The sequence below is a fragment of the Mchenga conophoros genome, linkage group LG3 (assembly GCF_057382185.1).
Source record: "Mchenga conophoros isolate Kocher_MC1m ecotype Shallow Benthic linkage group LG3, M_conophoros_male_GT1.1, whole genome shotgun sequence".
Classification (NCBI taxonomy): domain Eukaryota; kingdom Metazoa; phylum Chordata; class Actinopteri; order Cichliformes; family Cichlidae; genus Mchenga; species Mchenga conophoros.
In genome coordinates, this window is record NC_140528.1 from 78459694 (window position 1) to 78477539 (window position 17846).

Consider the following 17846-nt stretch of genomic DNA (forward strand, 5'->3'; position numbering starts at 1 on the left):
TATATTTTAAGCAAATATTTTACTACACATCCACTTGAAATAAAGTGGATGTACTGTAATATCATGTAACAGTGAGTGAGAATGATACCTTAATTGTTGCTACCTGCTCTTTAGTTTGAAAGCTGAGGTGGTAGTGGCATTTTACAACTTCACAACCCAGTGTGTGTGTGTGTATATGTCAGTATTTTTGGCAGATGCAGACAAGAATCTCCTGAATTTAAGCGCTTTCTGAATTTAAACAATCCAAGGAGATCAATTACTGGTAGCAGGTGTTGCTGTGAGATTGCAGCTGGTTTCTCCTTTTTTCTCCTGTGAAAATAAAAGAAAATAACTTGACAGCTTCTGGAGCTGAGAGGCAAGAGAAAAAGTTTGCTGGACAGAGTCAATATCCAATTATCTTATGCCAGTGCTTATTGGAGTTGATCTAGCATGAGGCCTGCTGGGTTTGCAGCGATAAGATGGAAAGCAAGTCAATAAATCCTTCAAAATAATGAAAAGGGGAAGGCATGCTTTATTTTAGACAGGTAAAATAAGCAAACCACGCAGGTTATTTTTCTCTTCAGCTTTTCAGATGTACTTTGCTTTGCAACTGAACCTTTTCCCTGAAATGTCTGGAATTCTTCGAAATGACACGGTTCAATAAAAAGAAAATAATTTAGCAATTTTGTCCCAGCTGACTAAAACACAAGACACACAAGTACAGTGAGAGAGTAGGACTTAAGGAAAACAAAAGTGTACGAGGCCAAGCGTGGATGCAGTAGACGAGTACGTGTAGCAGCAGACCTAAATGTGTTAACCATAGACCGTATATGCCACATGTCTATGGTGTTTACAAGTGCAAAAAATAGATGCTGCTCTCTCACTTGTTGCTATAATGGCTCTGTACGCAAGAGATGACTCTGCTTAACAGGTCTTCTGAGAAATATGCTTCTGTGTGAAAGGGTCTTTGTGTTAAGTACTCGACAGATGCGTTCAGAAACTATATGTGAATACATTTATATTCAACAAATTGTTGTTATGAGATGCCTGGATTTAGGTGTTTGGATTATTGCTATTGTTTTAAATTTTCACAATATAAAGTAATTAAGCTTATATATTGTCTTTAAACTTACAAATTAACAGATGCATATAGATCCATGTTTATTGACTATCCTCAGCTTTGAACTACATTTGACAGTAAGTCACTTAATGGAGCTACTTCAGCTGACATCATGTGACTTTAGAGTTAACACAAGTCAAGTGATGACAACCTTTGCCTCCATTAAAGAATCCAATATTATATTGCACCATACAAGAAACTGGATCAATGCCCATTAAATAAAAGGTTTCAATGTGCGTATGTGGGCAGTAATTAGCAAAAGATTGCAATAAATGGTGTGCGCTCAGACAACGTGGCAATATATTTTTCAGAACGAAAGCATGCAGTTACTCTATATCACTATATATAGCAGGTGACAAGTGTTCTGAAATGGTTTGCAGCTGAAATATTAGGTGACTTCTTTTGAGTTCCGTCAGCTAGCAACAATAAATGGCTGCAGGCTGCTAAGTGTTGCAGCAAATTGCTAACAGACCAAAGAACCAAAAAGTAAATTTATATAAGCTTTCCAAACTCAAATGTTAGTTCTAAGCTATGATGTTTCTGCACATTAAAGCGAAAGACTTTTGGGTCTTCCCCTCTCATTACATTTAAATATGTAGCTTGCCTTCACCAGTGACCTAGAACAGCTTCTGACTACAGCGGAAAAGGAGTTAAATATATAAAAAAACTGGTTTGATGTAAATAAGTTATCATTAAATATAAAGAAGACAATATTGATTATTTTTGGCACTAGACAAATGAAAAATGTATCTAAAATAAGGGTTAATGGAATTGAAATTGAAAGAGTGTACGAAAATAAATTTCTTGGAGTGATAATTGATGATAAGCTGAGCTGGAAGTCTCATATAAACCATGTGAAAACAAAAATGTCAAAAACCATTGCTATTCTCTATAAAACAAAGCATGTCCTGAACAAAAAATCATTATACACACTTTATTGTACTCTGTTGCTTCCATATATGACTTACTGTCTGGAGATATGGGGTAATGCATATAAAACGAACACTCTTCCTATTTTCAAGTTACAAAAAAGAGCTATAAGAATTATAAACCAATCAAACTATATAGAACCAACTAACATTTTGTTTATTAATCTGAATACCCTGAAATTGTATGATTTAGTTGAATATAAAATGGCACAGATAATGTATAAAGCACAAAATAACTTGCTTTGCCCCAGTACTCAGAAGCTGTTCAAAGTCAGAGAGAGTCAGTATGACTTAAGGGGAACAGATTTCTTTAAAAAAAACAAGATAAGGACAAATATAAAGCAGAGATGTGTTTCTGTTAGAGGAGTTAACCTGTGGAATAGTTATGACAGTGATTTAAAAAGGTGTAGTTCATTTTCCTTGTTTAAAAATATGTTTAAAAATACAGTATTAGAAAAATATATAAATCAAGAATGAAAAGAGCAAAAAACAAAAAAGAAAAAACAAACAAAAACAAAAACAAAAAAAACTCTTGATTCCTTTGCTTTGATGTAGTTACTTATCTAAGGTGGAACGTTTTTTTTTCTTTTTCTTGTTTATTTGTTTGTTTATTTTGTTTTTGCTTTGTTTTATTATTTGCTTCGAGCCCTGTGTACAGGAGCTGCATGCAAAAAGATCTTTTGTTAAAAGGGTTGGCGTAATAAGCAAATGCTTCAGCCAATACCTTTTGATTAGCCTTGTCTCATGCTTTCTTGCTTTGTGGTAGATCTTTGTTCTGTCCTCACTGAGATATTTGAATGCTAATCAATCAAATCAAATCAAATCAAATCAAACCAGTGTGTGAATGGGTGGATGACTGCATATGTTAAGCGCTTTGGAGTCCTTAGGCACTAGTAAAGCGCTATATAAATACAGGCCATTTACCATTTTAAATATGTATAGTGCCTTAGGTAACTCCAGTAGCTTGCTAACACAGTTCATACTTTAATAGCTAACTAGACACAGGCTGCTAGCATAAACCACTGATGTCTCAAAATGTCATATTTTTAGCTAGCAAACAATATTTTAGCCTTTAGTTTAGGTTTTGTAGGACTGATTTGGAAGGTATGAACCAAATTGTAACTCTATAAAAAACTTTACTTTTGATGTTTATAGAAAAAGTATTTTACATTTAAGAAATAAAAGTATTCTTATTTGAAATAACTGCTGGTGTTAATACCTGATTTTACCTGATAAATGGAAATTACTTGAATTTTTTCATGTGCCTTTTTCACATTGGCTGTTTGTGCAGGTGTCTCTGGACCAATACCACACAGAAGAGGAGATCTATCAGATGTCTTTACAGAGGGAACCACGCAAGCCAGTGGTAAGCAGCATGGTGATATACTCATCCCGTGTGTTCCCAGCCCCTCACCTCTCATGCACTAATATTGCTTTTCTACAGACTTGCTATGATAGATAATGGTGATTTTAAGCGTGCCTTCTGAACCTCAGTCTAAAATTGCCTGCATTTCAGACAAATATACTGTAGACAATATTTATCTTAAGATATTAAAATATCAGAATTGTTACGCTGGAAATCTTTTTCAAAAAGTATTTTCATTCTGATCCACCGAGGTTATTCCTGACTTCTGCCCTGTGTGGCAGCTTTCTTTGCTTCACTTCCCTGGTTTATTATTGATCTCATGGTCTCTGATTTCTCATCAACTGTAGCAGAACTCCAGCCCTGCCCCCGCACCTGATCCCAAGCCCAGTATGATTGATGAGTGGGCCGTTTCAGTGAAGCCCAGCGCTGACCCCACGATCATCAAGAAACACATAGAGAAGATGGTGGAAGTGAGTTTCTCTGCTCCCTTCATATTCACATCTCTCAGAGCCTGAGAGGTGCTACAAGGATAAGGATAAAAATGAGCTATGGCTGTACTCACCACCACAACTGTCAGAGATCAAAAGTTTAAAAACTGATACATCTCTAGGCTTTTACCACTAAAATGATTAATTCAAAAACAATAACGCTCACCAGTGCTCTTCATTATCAAACTGCTGGATTATGAAATCATCTTTTAGACTGCATGAGTCTGATCTACTACATTTTATTGGGCTTGTCAAAGATTTAGCAAATGTCAGAGTGTATTTTTTTAGTCTTGCACAAACCATAACTACCATAACTAGGGCGTATGTGTTTTGGTAACTTCTTCCCCACAAATGCACATCTGCAAATGAGTTGCATGACAGATCTACTCTGTCTGTAAAATTCTGTTTCAGCAAATGTTATTTTCCAGATGTGTTAAGTTGGTTGTCACCCAGTCAAAGTGTTAGCTTTGTTCTATCTACTGTATGTATATATATTTATAAAGTTTAAAGACAATCAACATTATTTAATAAATGTGACCTGCTGTGATGCTGTGGGTTTCTCTGCCTTTTAGGGAGGGAATACTTGTTTCCCAGTTTGAACATTTAGTTTTTTAGGTTGCTCTGAGAGGTGTTATAGGTGTTAGTATCAGAACTGCTAATTCATCAAAACTACACAATAAACAAGTGAAATGCAGATATATGACCAAAGATGGAAAAGAAAAATGTTGTGAAACTTGGTGCAGAGCTCATGCATGGACAAATCTGTGGATCTAAATTTTAAATACATAAATTTTTGTGTTATTTTTCAGGCAATCACAATAATCACTTTTCCCTAAAACAGCCTAATTACTTCACATCTTTCTTCTTTTCAGTCAGTCTTCAAGAACTTTGACACAGATGGCGATGGCAATATCTCCAGGGATGAATTTGAAGCAATCAGGAACAACTTTCCATACCTCAGCAAGTTTGGAGAACTGGACAAGAACCAGTGAGAATCTGTAGCTTTATTCACAAGCACTTTATAGACTGAGCCAACTTACAATCTGCTTTCTATGACATTCATCTCTTTCTGCGTCCTCTTACAGAGACGGGAAGATCAGCAGGGAGGAGATGATAGACTACTTTATGAAAGCCAGCTCTCTGCTGAACTGCAAGATGGGTTTCATCCACACTTTTACTGAGACCACCTATGTCAAGCCCACGTTCTGTGAACACTGTGCTGGCTTTGTGAGTAAACATCTATGCCTAAAACTTAAACAGTAGCCATCTTTTCAGCTTGTGTATAATTCTGCTTTTGACCTCAGTCCATCCTAAAATGTTCATGAAACACAGTCCATGAAAAACTCGATTTTAGGCACTGACTCAGCTGTAGGATTTATAAATGCCCCAGTGTCATGCACTTCATTATTTGTCTTGGCTGTCACTGTCAAGCCGTGGTAGCACAACTCTTTAAGGTTCCTCCTGTCAGGTCAGGGTAGTGCAATCACTTTGAGCTGCAGCCACACACTGCTGAAGTTGCATTCTGGGAAATATGAGAGGAAGTTAACTGGGTGAGATGATAACCCTCGTCTGTGGCAGTGTTAAGGGTGTGTGAGTGTGCGTCCTCTGGCCCTCAACGTTCCCAAAAGTCCCCCAAGGATCTCTGTGTTATTGAGACACAGACAGTGACTAAGCTGTAATGAGAAGAGGCCTTTAGTGTTGAAGTAGAGACACTGAGATGACATCACATTCATTTCTTTATATTGCATTATAAGCGGACCAATTCTCGAGAGAGACGTACAGACAACCGTATGTGTTTCCATTAAAATTAAACATGTATACAGCAGCACGTTAAACTCTGGGGAAAGTCTGTTACTTTTAAATCGTCATGGGGGAAATTCAGAATACAGAGCAGGGAAAGATAAGGACCCTGGCAGTCTGCCTCTTCCTTTGGATATATCTGTGTGTGTGTGGCAGAGGTAGATACTGTACACCAACCACTTCCTCATCTGTCTGCTTTCCTCTTGGCTCCTGTGCAAACAAAATATTTTCCTGCAGCACATTTTTCAACACTTGCCTAAAACATGCTGTCCAATTCCAGCTGGGCCTTCTGTAAACACCAGCGTCCAGTCACCGGTATTCGCACAAGGATGTTCAGTCTGGTGCTGTGGTGCCTGCATTCTTCTTTGGTCTTTTATTTTAATTACTGGCTTACAGATTACAGAAGCAAGCCGACAATGCACCGTGTGCAAGCTTCTCCATCTCCGGAGGATGCAGCAGGCTTCTGGAAAAGATTCAAACAAGTTTCAGAAGAGAAATTACACAGAGTGATGCATCGAGGCTTTTTGACGCATGCTGCATCTCTTATTCTGTTTTGAGTTACGAGAGTGTTCATACCTTGTGACAAAAGATAAAAATATCTCATTACAGTCACAGATCTTTTGCAGGCTGCGTGTCTTATGCAGTATATACTTGATTTCCAAGGTACATTTGTACATGCATGTATGCTCATACTGCAAACTAGCATTTCTAAACAAGCCTACTATGGACATGTGTGGGTGACCTTATCCTGCTGGACTGCAGAGTTTGGTAAGAGTATGTAATGTCTGAAACTAAGTGTTTGGAGCTGTCGATGAGCTTTTGGTTTGCAGGGTTAATTGTACATTGACGTCATATTATGTGTTTGATATGGTTACAGGTTCTTAAACTAGCATAAAGGTCTACAAACTGAAAAATAATAATGGAGGTTAAAAACTACATGTTAAGTTTAACTCCCAGTCCTGAGCCTGATTCTGAAAGATGTAAAATAACGCGTCTACTCTGAGAATCATTTACAGTGAACAGTGATGCTTTACTGCAAATGATTTCACAGCCTTAAACATAATTGAGTGAAAGAGGCGTGCCCGTCCACCAGGCTTTCCTGCCTGCTGCGTCCTGCACAGGGTCATGCTGCTGCTCTCCCTGTCCCTGTTTTTCCATGTGTGCACATGGAAAGGGTTGGATGTGTGCTCTTTTTTTTACTTATGTGCATGACATAAATTACTACAAATTATTTTGTCTGACAGACTAAAATGTTAGTTCGATCAGTTAACCCCCTTCCTCCACTAGAGACAAAAAATAGGGTACTTTTGAGCTTGTCTAGATAAAGTGATTCCAATTCCAAATTTGCACATTTTCTTCCATTATTTCTTCCACAATAATGGCTGATGTCAGTCACTTAGAAAACAACTTGTTCCCTCATTTGAAAATACTTAAAATAAAATGGCAATAACAAAAAAAGGTTCATGGGAATTCAGTAGAATGATAAATGGAAACTTTTCTCGTCGTATAAAAGCCAAATTTTACCTTCTGTCACTTTTTTTGCAATTTAAGCAATTTAGCAGGAACAGAATGACATTTGAGATTTGTTACAGTCGGGGCATTAAAGACAGCACAGTTTCCCTTATTTGAACTTTCCTATTTGATAAAAGATTGCCTTAAAATACCTGAGAAATTAAATACACACTGCTTGTCAGTGCTGGTTCAAAACTCAGCACTGAGGCACTAGAAATGATTTCAAAAATAGAAACATAAACGTCTCCCGGTGCATTTTTTAAATATCAAATGTGTAACTACAGCCAGTAGAGGTGGCAAAGCTTAAATTAAAACCAGCATGTTTCCAGCTGTTGTTTGTAGTGTGTTGTGTTTTAGCGTCTACAGAGGCTTTAAAGGTCAGTCAGCGTAGGCAGGGCTGTGATGATAGTTGTGTTTGGATATTCTGCTCAGAACTAACTTCTCTTTGTTTTAAAGCCTCTGGCTGTGTGTGTGTGTGTGTGTGTGTGTGAGAGACTTTCTTTGTGTCAGTGTGCAAATGTGCACCTACAGGTGTATGTGGCTTTGCTGTCATTCATGTAGGTTTGTGTGTGTCTGTATGTGTGTACGTGAAGAGGTCAGGATATTTTGTGCCTCCTCAGATGTGCCAGTGCGGTGTGTGATCTCCAGTTCAGCTCTTTCATGTCATTGTTCCCCCACTGCCTGTGCGCTCCCTGCATCCCGCTTGATCTCGGTCCCCCTCCACCCCCTCTGTCCAGCCGGCCTCCCGTCTCTCTCCCCCTTTCTTTCCCTCTATCTCGCTCTCACACCTTACGTGTCTCTTTGCTTCATTGTACCTCTTTCTTGCCTTGCTTTGCCAAGTGCTTACTCACAGTTGCCTGTTTGTTGCAGTTTTCTCTGTATTATTGTAGGGTCTTTACCTCATTATATAAAGCGCCTTGTGTCCTAAACAAAATAAAATCAGGATTAATGCCCAACCCCACTCCTTTTCCCCTCTCTTTTCTTTCTTTTTTTCCAGATCTGGGGATTTTACAAGCAAGGCTACAAATGTAAAGGTAAGAGAGGAGTCGTTCAGCTTTTGCTCGCTGTTTTCTGCACAAATAAACTTGTTCTAGCTACAAGGGTACAAGCTTCAAGGAATTAGTGCCTTTTTTTTGAAGCCATCGATTCCCATCTGTTGCACCTTCCACAGATTTTTGAGTGCTAAGTAAATGTCATCAAACATATCACACATTTAATTATATTCAAAGCCCTCTGCTTAAGCAGCTGGATAAACTCCATCACCGGAGAGCACACTATACACAATGGAGAATTATTTGCCCTTTCAGGCCTCCAAGTGGACCTGTGTTTGAGGAAGCTGGTTCATTTCACAAATGCACATACACAGAGGCCGGCTACCTTCTTAAACATATTTGCAGCTTGTCCACCCCCCCCTCTGTGGACATGCTGTTGGTGGTCCGTGCTGATGTTGTAAAGCAGAGTGATGATCTGCAGACGTTAAACTCTCTAAATAATTTGCAACAAATATGTTGCTCTCCAGATGTCAAGCAAAGGTTTGGACATGATGCCGGATCTAAAATGCAAATAAACCTAGTTTCCATCTGCTGTAGTCTTTTAAGGAGTGATTGGATACAGTTCAGACATCTGAGCGAGAAAGGTAGGGCAGATATTTCATAGATGGCGTTTCCCTGCTTTTTCTGTGTTGCATAAACTAAATTCCACGTCAGGTTTTTGCAAAGATTTCTCAGTCAGCCTTGCCTACACAGTTTGTTCAGTTACTAGCGTGAATATCTCATTATTTAGAAGAAGTTAAGTATTGTGTTAATGCAATGACAGCTTGAGAAACCTCACAGTAGTATTGTATTGTGTGCAGAGTCCTTGTGTATCGCAGGATGTAACGCTTTGTTGTTCTCTTGGAGCCTTGGAGGTCTAAGTAGGAGAACAAAAGGACACATGTGTTAACAAATACAGATATTTGTGTTTGAATTAGTGTAACAACTTTAAGGATTAGTAATTTCTTATTTTTCATGATGACGTCATGTTGACTAGGTCACGGCCATACCACCCTAAGCACAACCGATCTTGTCGGGCCTGGTTAGTACTTGGATGGGAGACTTGGATTAGTACTTCAGGAGAGGTAGAGCAGGTCATTTGCTAATCCGAAGGTTGGTGGTTCAATCACTAGCTGCTCCAGTCTACATGTCAAACATCCTCGGGGAAGATGTTAACACCAAGTTGCTCTCTGTTGTGTGACTGCTACATAGAAAAAGTGTAGCAAAAAGTGCTTGCGTGAATGAGGCAAGTTATGTAAGGAGCTTTAAATCTTTAACTTGTGTTTGTTGTTAAAATACAAAGACAAGCATGTGATTGCTTTAAAAAATAACACAAGCAGATCCACACAAAGAGATCGATGCATTTCTCTGTGTATACAGACACACATACACACCACTGACCCTCACACTCTCCCGTGTCCTCTCCACTCTACAGGAGTGCATTCTGTGAGCCTGACTGAGAGTTTTAGTTCTGGCTTGTTCCATTAATGAGACCAGGGGAAGTCAATGAGAGAGCCCCACAGCCATTCATCCCCATTACCATTGTTAGCCCAAACTCAGGGAGGTAGACAGACCGGCAGGCACATAATTGAAATGAATCACCCACTGCAGTGCAGTGCAGTGCAGGAGCGCTCTTGATGTGTGTGGGTTGTCTGGTGTGTGTAATGGGGTAGTAGATGTCAGCTACTGAGATTTGAATCAGAAACCTCTCACTGTCTGAACAGATGTGGGGCTGTGCTCATGCCAGCATTCTAACATCCATATCACAGAAACATCTTTGCTTCTTTCTATCTCTTTGACGTTTTAGCAGGTAGGCTTCTTTTTTTTGCTTTAGACCTTAAGACTGCTCTAAGATCTCCTTGTTAAATTTGAATTGTCATCCCCCAGCTGCTTTGCTCACCATAGCATGAAGACTGGGAATAGTAGCAACATTTATAGCTTCATATACATTGGAAAGACATGAGAGTACATGAGAGTTTAAGCAAAGACTGATAGGTATGTGTCATTATTTGGGAACTGACGAATATCTGTGATAATTATTTTAGAATGAAAAATTCATAGTGAGTTAAAGAAATAAGCATTATAAAAAAATCCAGTATGATCAAAATTTGTTATATTGCCACTATGTAGGTTGTTACTGTTTTCTTCTCTTGATATGATGCTTATCTGCACACTTTATAGTTATTTAAAGTCAGGTGACTACCACCAGTGACAGTGAAGAAATGAACCAGGAAAGATTTCTGTTGCCGTGGATTCCAGTAACTCAGTTGCTTTCCTGCTGCCTTGCTGGGTGACCCATCACTCCTCTCCTTGTAGACTACCCACAGCTGACAGAGCTGTTGTCGGGCACAGTCGGCCTTACCGTGTGCATGTGCCAGTGTTTGCGTGTCTGTACAGCATGTCGAAGCACTTTACTGTCACCGTTAGCTCTCCCGTTTGCCCCGTTTCATCAGTTTGCACCCGTCCCTTTGTCTGACCCTTCTTCTCCACCTCCATCTTCCTCTCGCCCCTGGCCCTCTCATCCTTTCTTCCTGTCTCGCCTGCTCTCTCGCCGATTGTCCCTCCCTCCCTTCCAATCCCCCCGTCCTCTCCTCCTCTCCCGAAACCTGTCCCTGCCTCCATCTTTCTCCCATCGTGCGAACATTCCCACTGCAGCCTGCGGGGTCAACTGCCATAAGGCCTGCCGAAGCCGGCTGGCTGTTGAGTGCCGGAAGAGGACCAAGAGCATCAGCCATGAAGCGCCGCCAGCTCTCCAGGCCAGATCTTACAGCTTCCCTCCTCCTGCTAACACCCCACCCAGCCTGCAGAACACTGGTAAGATGCATCTACATGCAGCTAGCATCCCTCATGTTTCCAAGAGGATGATTGCTGAAATGGACCCCTACACATGTCTAAATACGTATTACATTAAAAATTAAAAAATGATTTGTGATTCCACTGATAACTGTCTTTTATAACATTTCTGATCAATTTCAGCCTTTTTGGATCGAGCCAGCCCTCCTATTTCTAGTGTATATATATATACACATATATATATATCTATGGTCCTTATGCAACTACCTGCTGCTGGTTGTGGCCTACAGGCATAAGCAAAAAGCCCCCACAGAATAAGTGTATTTTTCAAGCATCGAGTTACTTGTTTTTAGAATCTTTGTTTCTCACAGGAATGAATACAGTACCAGCTAGCTTGATATGTGTACAGACCTTAAAGTTTGACCCCTCGTGCTGATAAAATAGAATCTCCCATCGCAGGCATCAAAGATAAACAAGTGTAGCCCGGAGGAATTTTGACTTCATGTCACCACTGCAACACCTCCACTTTTTGATGGGGGCTTTTGTCTTCCTTTGAGTGTATGGGGAGCTGACATTTGGAGTGTTTTCTTCCAACAATAGAGTGTAATTTGCAATGGAAATGTAAATGGTCCACCACAGTGAGGCTAGTGACTCATAAAGGCAGTGTTTTCATCAGACATTAGCAAAAGTGGCGCCCTGCCTGGCTCAATTCTGTATCAGTGCAAACCTGCTCCATCAGTGGGCAGCACAATGCTGCCAGACGAATGAATTGGGAATGGTAAATAGACAAAGGCCGCACATTTCTGGATTTTAGGCGATGCTTTGCATTTCCAGATGGCTGACCAAACCGCCACTTATTTCTTTGCCCTCACCTTCTCTGTTCCCACTAGTAATTGCTGAGGAGGATATAGAGGCAGTGGAGGAAGGAGTATTTGATGTCCATCTATAACCAGGTGAGAGAGGTGCACTTTGACCGCTTATTTGCTGTTTAATAGATAATTGTTTTATATGTTTTTGCTGATTAGTTATGTTCCTAATTAATTAAATGAGTTCATAGCTTCCATTTTGACCTGGAAGAATTCTTGTTGTCTGTAAAGTCAGCAGGACCTGACACAGTCTGTCAGCTACCACAGTAATCATTAAAAGCCTGGCTATCAACCTGTAGCTCTTTCACAAATAACAAATTGTGTGGAATTAGTTAATTAGCTACAGAGTTGCTGGTCACCTTCAAACATGCGTACATATTTCCCAGTTTTCTAGCATAACTCATTTCTCTTCCTGTTAAAGCCACTTAACCCATGCAACCGCACAGAAAACACACCAGTGTGTTGTCGTTTAATCCCTTTCTGGCTTGAAACCTCAAATGAAAGTTCACTTCTCTTCTCAGCTTATTCCCACAGAAGTGAAACTAGTTTGAGTTTGACAAAAACGAAAAGTATCAGAGTGCATAAAAAAGGACCAGATATGGTATTGGAGATCATCCTGGAGATCTCTGTGAGAAGTAAACAAATATGTGGAGATTAATAATACTGAAATAATAATGATAATATTTACTCCTTTAAGGTCACTTAAAGGCGTTGCAGATGTAGTGCAATAAAATCGTGCACATTTCCACAGTATTTCACACCAAGTTACACACAGGGAATGTCAGACTCGTGCCTGATTTGCTTAGCTCGTGGTCTTCCCTTGAAGAGAGACAGTGCAATTATTCACCGTTACCACAGTTTCCCACAGCCTTTACACAGCATCGTCTGACTGTCAGTGTATGACAAATCTTTGCAGGAGTCTTGAACTGAAGAGCGGTTTTGATGAACAGGCCGGTGACAGATTTTGGCTCTTTTTTAGAATCCCTCCTACGGTCGGTGTTCGAGAAGCCAAATCAGCCCCTTTCGAGAGCGAGACGGAGAATGTGCTACAGTGTGTCAGATTTACAACCCGCAGCGCTGAGGAGAAATTGCACTGAACACGATCCAGGATACCTACATGCTGCCACACGGTGGACACACGCTGCAGCAGCACTCCTCTCTGCCCGACTCACAGGAATGTGACGACCAGTGGGAACCGAATGTCTCTGTATGATTTCTATGAAAAAAAAAAAGATGTGCATTTTGATTCTGTGTCGGCCACGAGTGTTACTGTAAAATACTTACTAAATACTTACTCTTTCGCTCTCTCTATATATCTATATCTATATATATTTAAAAGAAAATCCACAAAATTGTATTTTCTTGGTGAAATGTTCACGTCAGTGGAGTTTGTAAATTTGAGCACACTGCAGATTGGCGCAGTTGTCTTTTCTTTAAAACATAAAAGAGGTGCTGTTATTGCCAAGAATGTAAAGCTGCCACCCAGACTAAGCTACAGTCTCCTTTAAGTGGGAAGCTCAACTTTTTTCCCCCCCTCTCCTCTTGTTTGTTGTTTTGAAATACATTTCAGCGGACCAATAATAGGACCAATTTTGATGTCAGATAAAATATTTGTGGTGCCCGTCTGAAGTGCGATGACAACGGCAGCAAAGGAAACAGCTGAAAGAACCGTGGCGACGGCTGTAATTGGGATGGACTTTAATTAATGTTCTGTTCTTCGTCACGTTTACCTGAATATCAGTAACTATAGTTATTGCGGTTGGTGTTATTTTCAGTATAGAGTACTGTCTTGTACCAGTGCAGTGACAGATGACCCATCCTCCTGCAGTACTGTGAATGTAGCAGAAACAGGAATGCTGCTGTCACATGAAGAAGCCCATTTTTCTTTCCCAGTAAATGCGTTGAGAGCATTAAAGAAAAAATAAATGAAATAATCAAAAGAACAAGATTAGAACTGGAGCCGTTTTTTATTTGACAGCAGCTTCTAAAAACATTTTCCTGAGAAGTTTCCATGCAAGTTGTATTTTCGCTGTTTATAATCTGCATGCTTCTTCCTTCTTCCTCGTATTCTCCTGACAGATATTTTTTTCTATTTTTAAATTTGTAATTTTTTTTTTTTACGTAGCACGCCAACTTTTCGTTTATTTAGCAAGTATGATGTCTTGAAATTCCACACAGAGGAAATGTTTCTGTCTCTTGGTGCCTGTGGAGAGATGACTTCAGACTTTGAGTGGCGTTTGCTTCAACTGCGAGTTTGTCGCTGAATGAGGCTCCTCAGTTTGCTGGTATTTATTTTTTTGGTAAAAAAACAAAGAAAAAAACGAATATGCCTGTCCTGTGCCACTCCTTGCCTGACGATTGGATGTTTGCTGTTATTCGGAACGATGTCATGCTATTCCTCGTGGTCTGTTTCTACATGATTCCTCAGTATTAAATGCAGCAGGCATCTTTCTAATATGTGTTCTTGTTATGAGATTCTGTGACTAATAATAATAATAATGATACTAACAGTAAAATTTGTCTTGCTTTAGTCCTCTTTTCACTTTGTATGCTGAATCAAAGGTGTATTCACATAAATCTTTCTCTTCTTTAACTTGAGCAGGGAACACTTTAAATTAAAGCAGCTGCTTTGATCTTAAAGATGGTTGATTTTACTTAAACTTTGTGCTGTTACTATAAATACAGATAATGTTTCATAATGAAAGCTGGCGATTTTGGTGAAGAAGAAATTCTTTTTTTCTTTAAAAATTGAACAATTGTGTCAAGTAAAACATCAAAGATATTCTTTCACAATTCATAAAAAGGGAGCTCTTTGTTCCCCTGTCTGAATCTGTCCATTCAAGATCAGCTTAGCTCAGTAAAACAGACAAAGAGGTTTAGCAGAGTGCAGGTGTGAAATCATTTAGTTAACACTAGCTGCAAACATGCTTAACTTCAGAACACTTTCTCACATTTAATACAAAACGGCCCAGTTTAATGTAGCATGTATGGCCTGCAGCACATTAAAATATCAATGCAACGTTTTTCTACGATTCCAAATTCAAGTATTTTCCAAGAGACAGTTTAACAGCAACTGAAAAAAGGTCTTTGAGATATTGCACCTATTATGGTCCTAGTTTTTTAATGTACTGCATAAACTGTTGGATATATACAATTAGGGTATATACAAGCAACCCATGTGACTCAAAAGCTTTCTACTCTTGACTCTGTGTGATGTCAGTGGATAACCCTAATAAGGTCATTTTAGGCACACAGCTCGTTCTGTCAGTTGGCTAGGGAAAGGGTTGTGAGCTAAAGTCACTCGATTCACACTGATGGCCTGCACCACACCCCGGTGTGAGGTAAATAAGGATGAGCCATGGCTCATTTGACTGCCCAAGTCAAGTTTACAAATAAAAATATGGACCTGGAAATGAGCACAATAGGTCCTTTTTAACAAAACAGGATACTACTGTACTACTGTACATTTCATTCACCCTTCATGTGACCATGATCCAGTGCCCTCTGCTGCCTGTCCATTATAGGCATTAATAACGAGCCTCGGAGTCAGTGCCACATGTAATTATTCTCTGAGATGAAGTCAGTTGTGGTGTCTGATTGCACAGCCCTTGCTCCGTGTTTTCTGTAGACTTTCTGCAGCCACTGGCTCGGCTCATATCTCAGCCCTCCTGTCATCATGCTGCTAAATGCTCTCATGAGGGACTGTGCCAAATAAAAATGAGCTGATGAATTGGAGAGGTGATGTGTTGATAACCTGGCCTTTTGACCTTGGTCTATCACGCACAAGAATAGTGTCACAAAAAGTATTTGCTGCCATCTGGATTTCTTTGACCTTTAAATATTTCACATCCTCCAAAAAAATCAAAATCAAAAAATGAGACAGAGATCATCCAGAAAAAAATAAAATGCATTTTTTGTATGATGATCTAATTTATTAAGCTATGTGAAAAAGTAATTGCCACCTAAACGTAATAACTGGTCGTGCCACCCTTGGCAGCAAGAACTGCAATCAAGCCCTTGCAGTAAGTGGCAATGAGTGTTTCACATCGCTGTGGAGGGATTTTGGCCCATGCTTCTTTGAAGAGTTGTTTTCATCCAGCCACACACACCACAAGCTTTTGAATGGCCAGTTTGGAGTTATGCTAAAACATCTCAATCAATTTCTTTGAGCCATTCACAGCTGGACTTGCTGGTGTGTTTCACTGCCCTGCTACACAACTCAGGTGTGCTTCAGGGAACAAATTGATGGTCACACATTCTCCTTTAGGATTTTTTGGTAGAGGGCCAAATTCATGGGTCCATCATGGTCCAGGTCCATCATGATCTCAGTCATGGTTCAGGTAATGAAGCAGCAAAGCAGCCCCACACCACCACAGCACCACCACCATGTTTGACTGTTGGTATGTTGCTCTTTTTGACAAATGCTGTGTTAGTATTAGATCATTTTGACCCAATCTCTTTCTTACTGTCGAATCATGAACCCTGGAGGCCTGCAGTTCTTTAAATGTTGTTTTGCTTTTGTGACCTCTGGATGAGTTGTTGATGCGCTCTTGTATACGTTTACACTCCTGGGAAGGTTCACCACTATTACCAGTGCACTACATTTGCAGATAATGGCTCTAACTCTGGTTTATTGGAGTACCAAAGGCTTAGAAATGGCTCTTTAACCCTTTCCAGACTGGTTCTTGAGTTTCTTTAGATTGTGGCACGATGTCTTCGAACACATGTCGATCAATGACTGATACATTCAGCTACTGAAAAGCAGCTTTATGAGATCTTTTAGCCTTCTTCACTTTGTCAGACAGGTTCTATTTAAGTCATTTCTTGATTCAAACAGATCTAGCAATAATCAGGCTGGGGTGTGGCTAGTGGAAATAATATAATTTGTTTGATAGTCTGTAACATTTAAGCATGACAAGGGGCAAATACCGCCTTGTACTGTAGATGCATTCAAGTTTAAGCACATAACCGTGCTACTGTGATACATTCAGCTTCTGTAGCCACTTGTTCCACCAGCAAGAAGGTCCAATTAATGATATCCAAACCAAAAAAAGTGTTTGTACCCATTTTTTTGTACCTTTAAACTAAAGCAATGAATGAAAATCCGAAAAAGAAAGGAGACTCAAAGCAAAATTCAACAGACCCCACACAAGCAAATAAATGACCTTGATAATGATGATAGTGGAACCATTGTTCAAACTTGACATTAGCACAATCTCCTCTTTAAAAATCACCCAGTGTCCCCCGTATTTGTGAGACTGTTTTTGCAAAGTCTCTACAACCGCTCATCAAAGTGTGTGTGTGTGGCCATCGCCGACTACAGCTCTCAAACATCTCTTTTAGCTCAGTGACTGATGCCTCCCATTCAGCTATTGAAAAGCCCTACCAGCAGCGCAGCTACTTAGCCAGGAGCCTGAGCAATATCGATCTACAAAGTCTGAAATGAGGGAAATGGAATACCACCACAGCTAATTGTATAGTAATGAAGGCAGGAGGGAAATAACCTCGTGCATTGTTCACGCTCTCACACTGTGACCTTGATTGCAAGGGAAAAAAAGACTCCAGGGCCTGAAAGCTAAAACACATTCTAGCTAAGACCCCCCCAGCTGATGTTCAATTAGACAAAGATTCGACCCACAGCCCCCTGATAGACTATAGAGGCATATTTGTTCCTAGTTATTGGCATTTATTCGTTTCAGTTGCCAGAGATAAAAGATTATCATGTATGGAGAGAAGGATGTGGTGCAAAGAGTATCCACATGCAGTATTGATTTTTTTTTGCCTCTTTTGGGCAGCAGATCACTCTCAGATTTGCTCATGTAGGACTAATGAACAGATCATTGATTCCATGTCTGCTCATCAAAAACTGGGAATGCAGCCAAGCTGTGTGATTATTTGACGTCTGCTCGTCTCTTTGAGCCCCACAGTGACACCTGCATCTGCAGCGCCGTCCCCTTGTGCT

At 39.9% G+C, this 17846-nt stretch overlaps 1 protein-coding gene across 4 annotated transcripts in view; it reads left to right on the forward strand.

Moving 5' to 3' along the window:
* The window catches only part of LOC146580652 (RAS guanyl-releasing protein 2-like), a 36933-nt gene extending 22529 nt beyond the window's left edge, over nucleotides 1-14404 (forward strand). The window contains exons 10-17 of one of the 4 annotated variants that reach the window (XM_085267408.1): nucleotides 3320-3394; nucleotides 3745-3864; nucleotides 4755-4870; nucleotides 4968-5109; nucleotides 8192-8228; nucleotides 10542-11039; nucleotides 11909-11971; nucleotides 12864-14404. In XM_085267408.1, the coding sequence (XP_085123534.1) occupies nucleotides 3320-3394; nucleotides 3745-3864; nucleotides 4755-4870; nucleotides 4968-5109; nucleotides 8192-8228; nucleotides 10542-11039; nucleotides 11909-11967 (1047 nt within the window). In that variant the 3' untranslated portion in view covers nucleotides 11968-11971; nucleotides 12864-14404. Of the gene's footprint in view, nucleotides 1-3319; nucleotides 3395-3741; nucleotides 3865-4754; nucleotides 4871-4967; nucleotides 5110-8191; nucleotides 8229-10541; nucleotides 11040-11908; nucleotides 11972-12863 lie in introns of all 4 variants that reach the window. The other 3 variants (XM_085267407.1, XM_085267411.1, XM_085267409.1) reach the window with 3 other exon arrangements.
* The last annotated feature ends 3442 nt before the right edge of the window (nucleotides 14405-17846 follow it).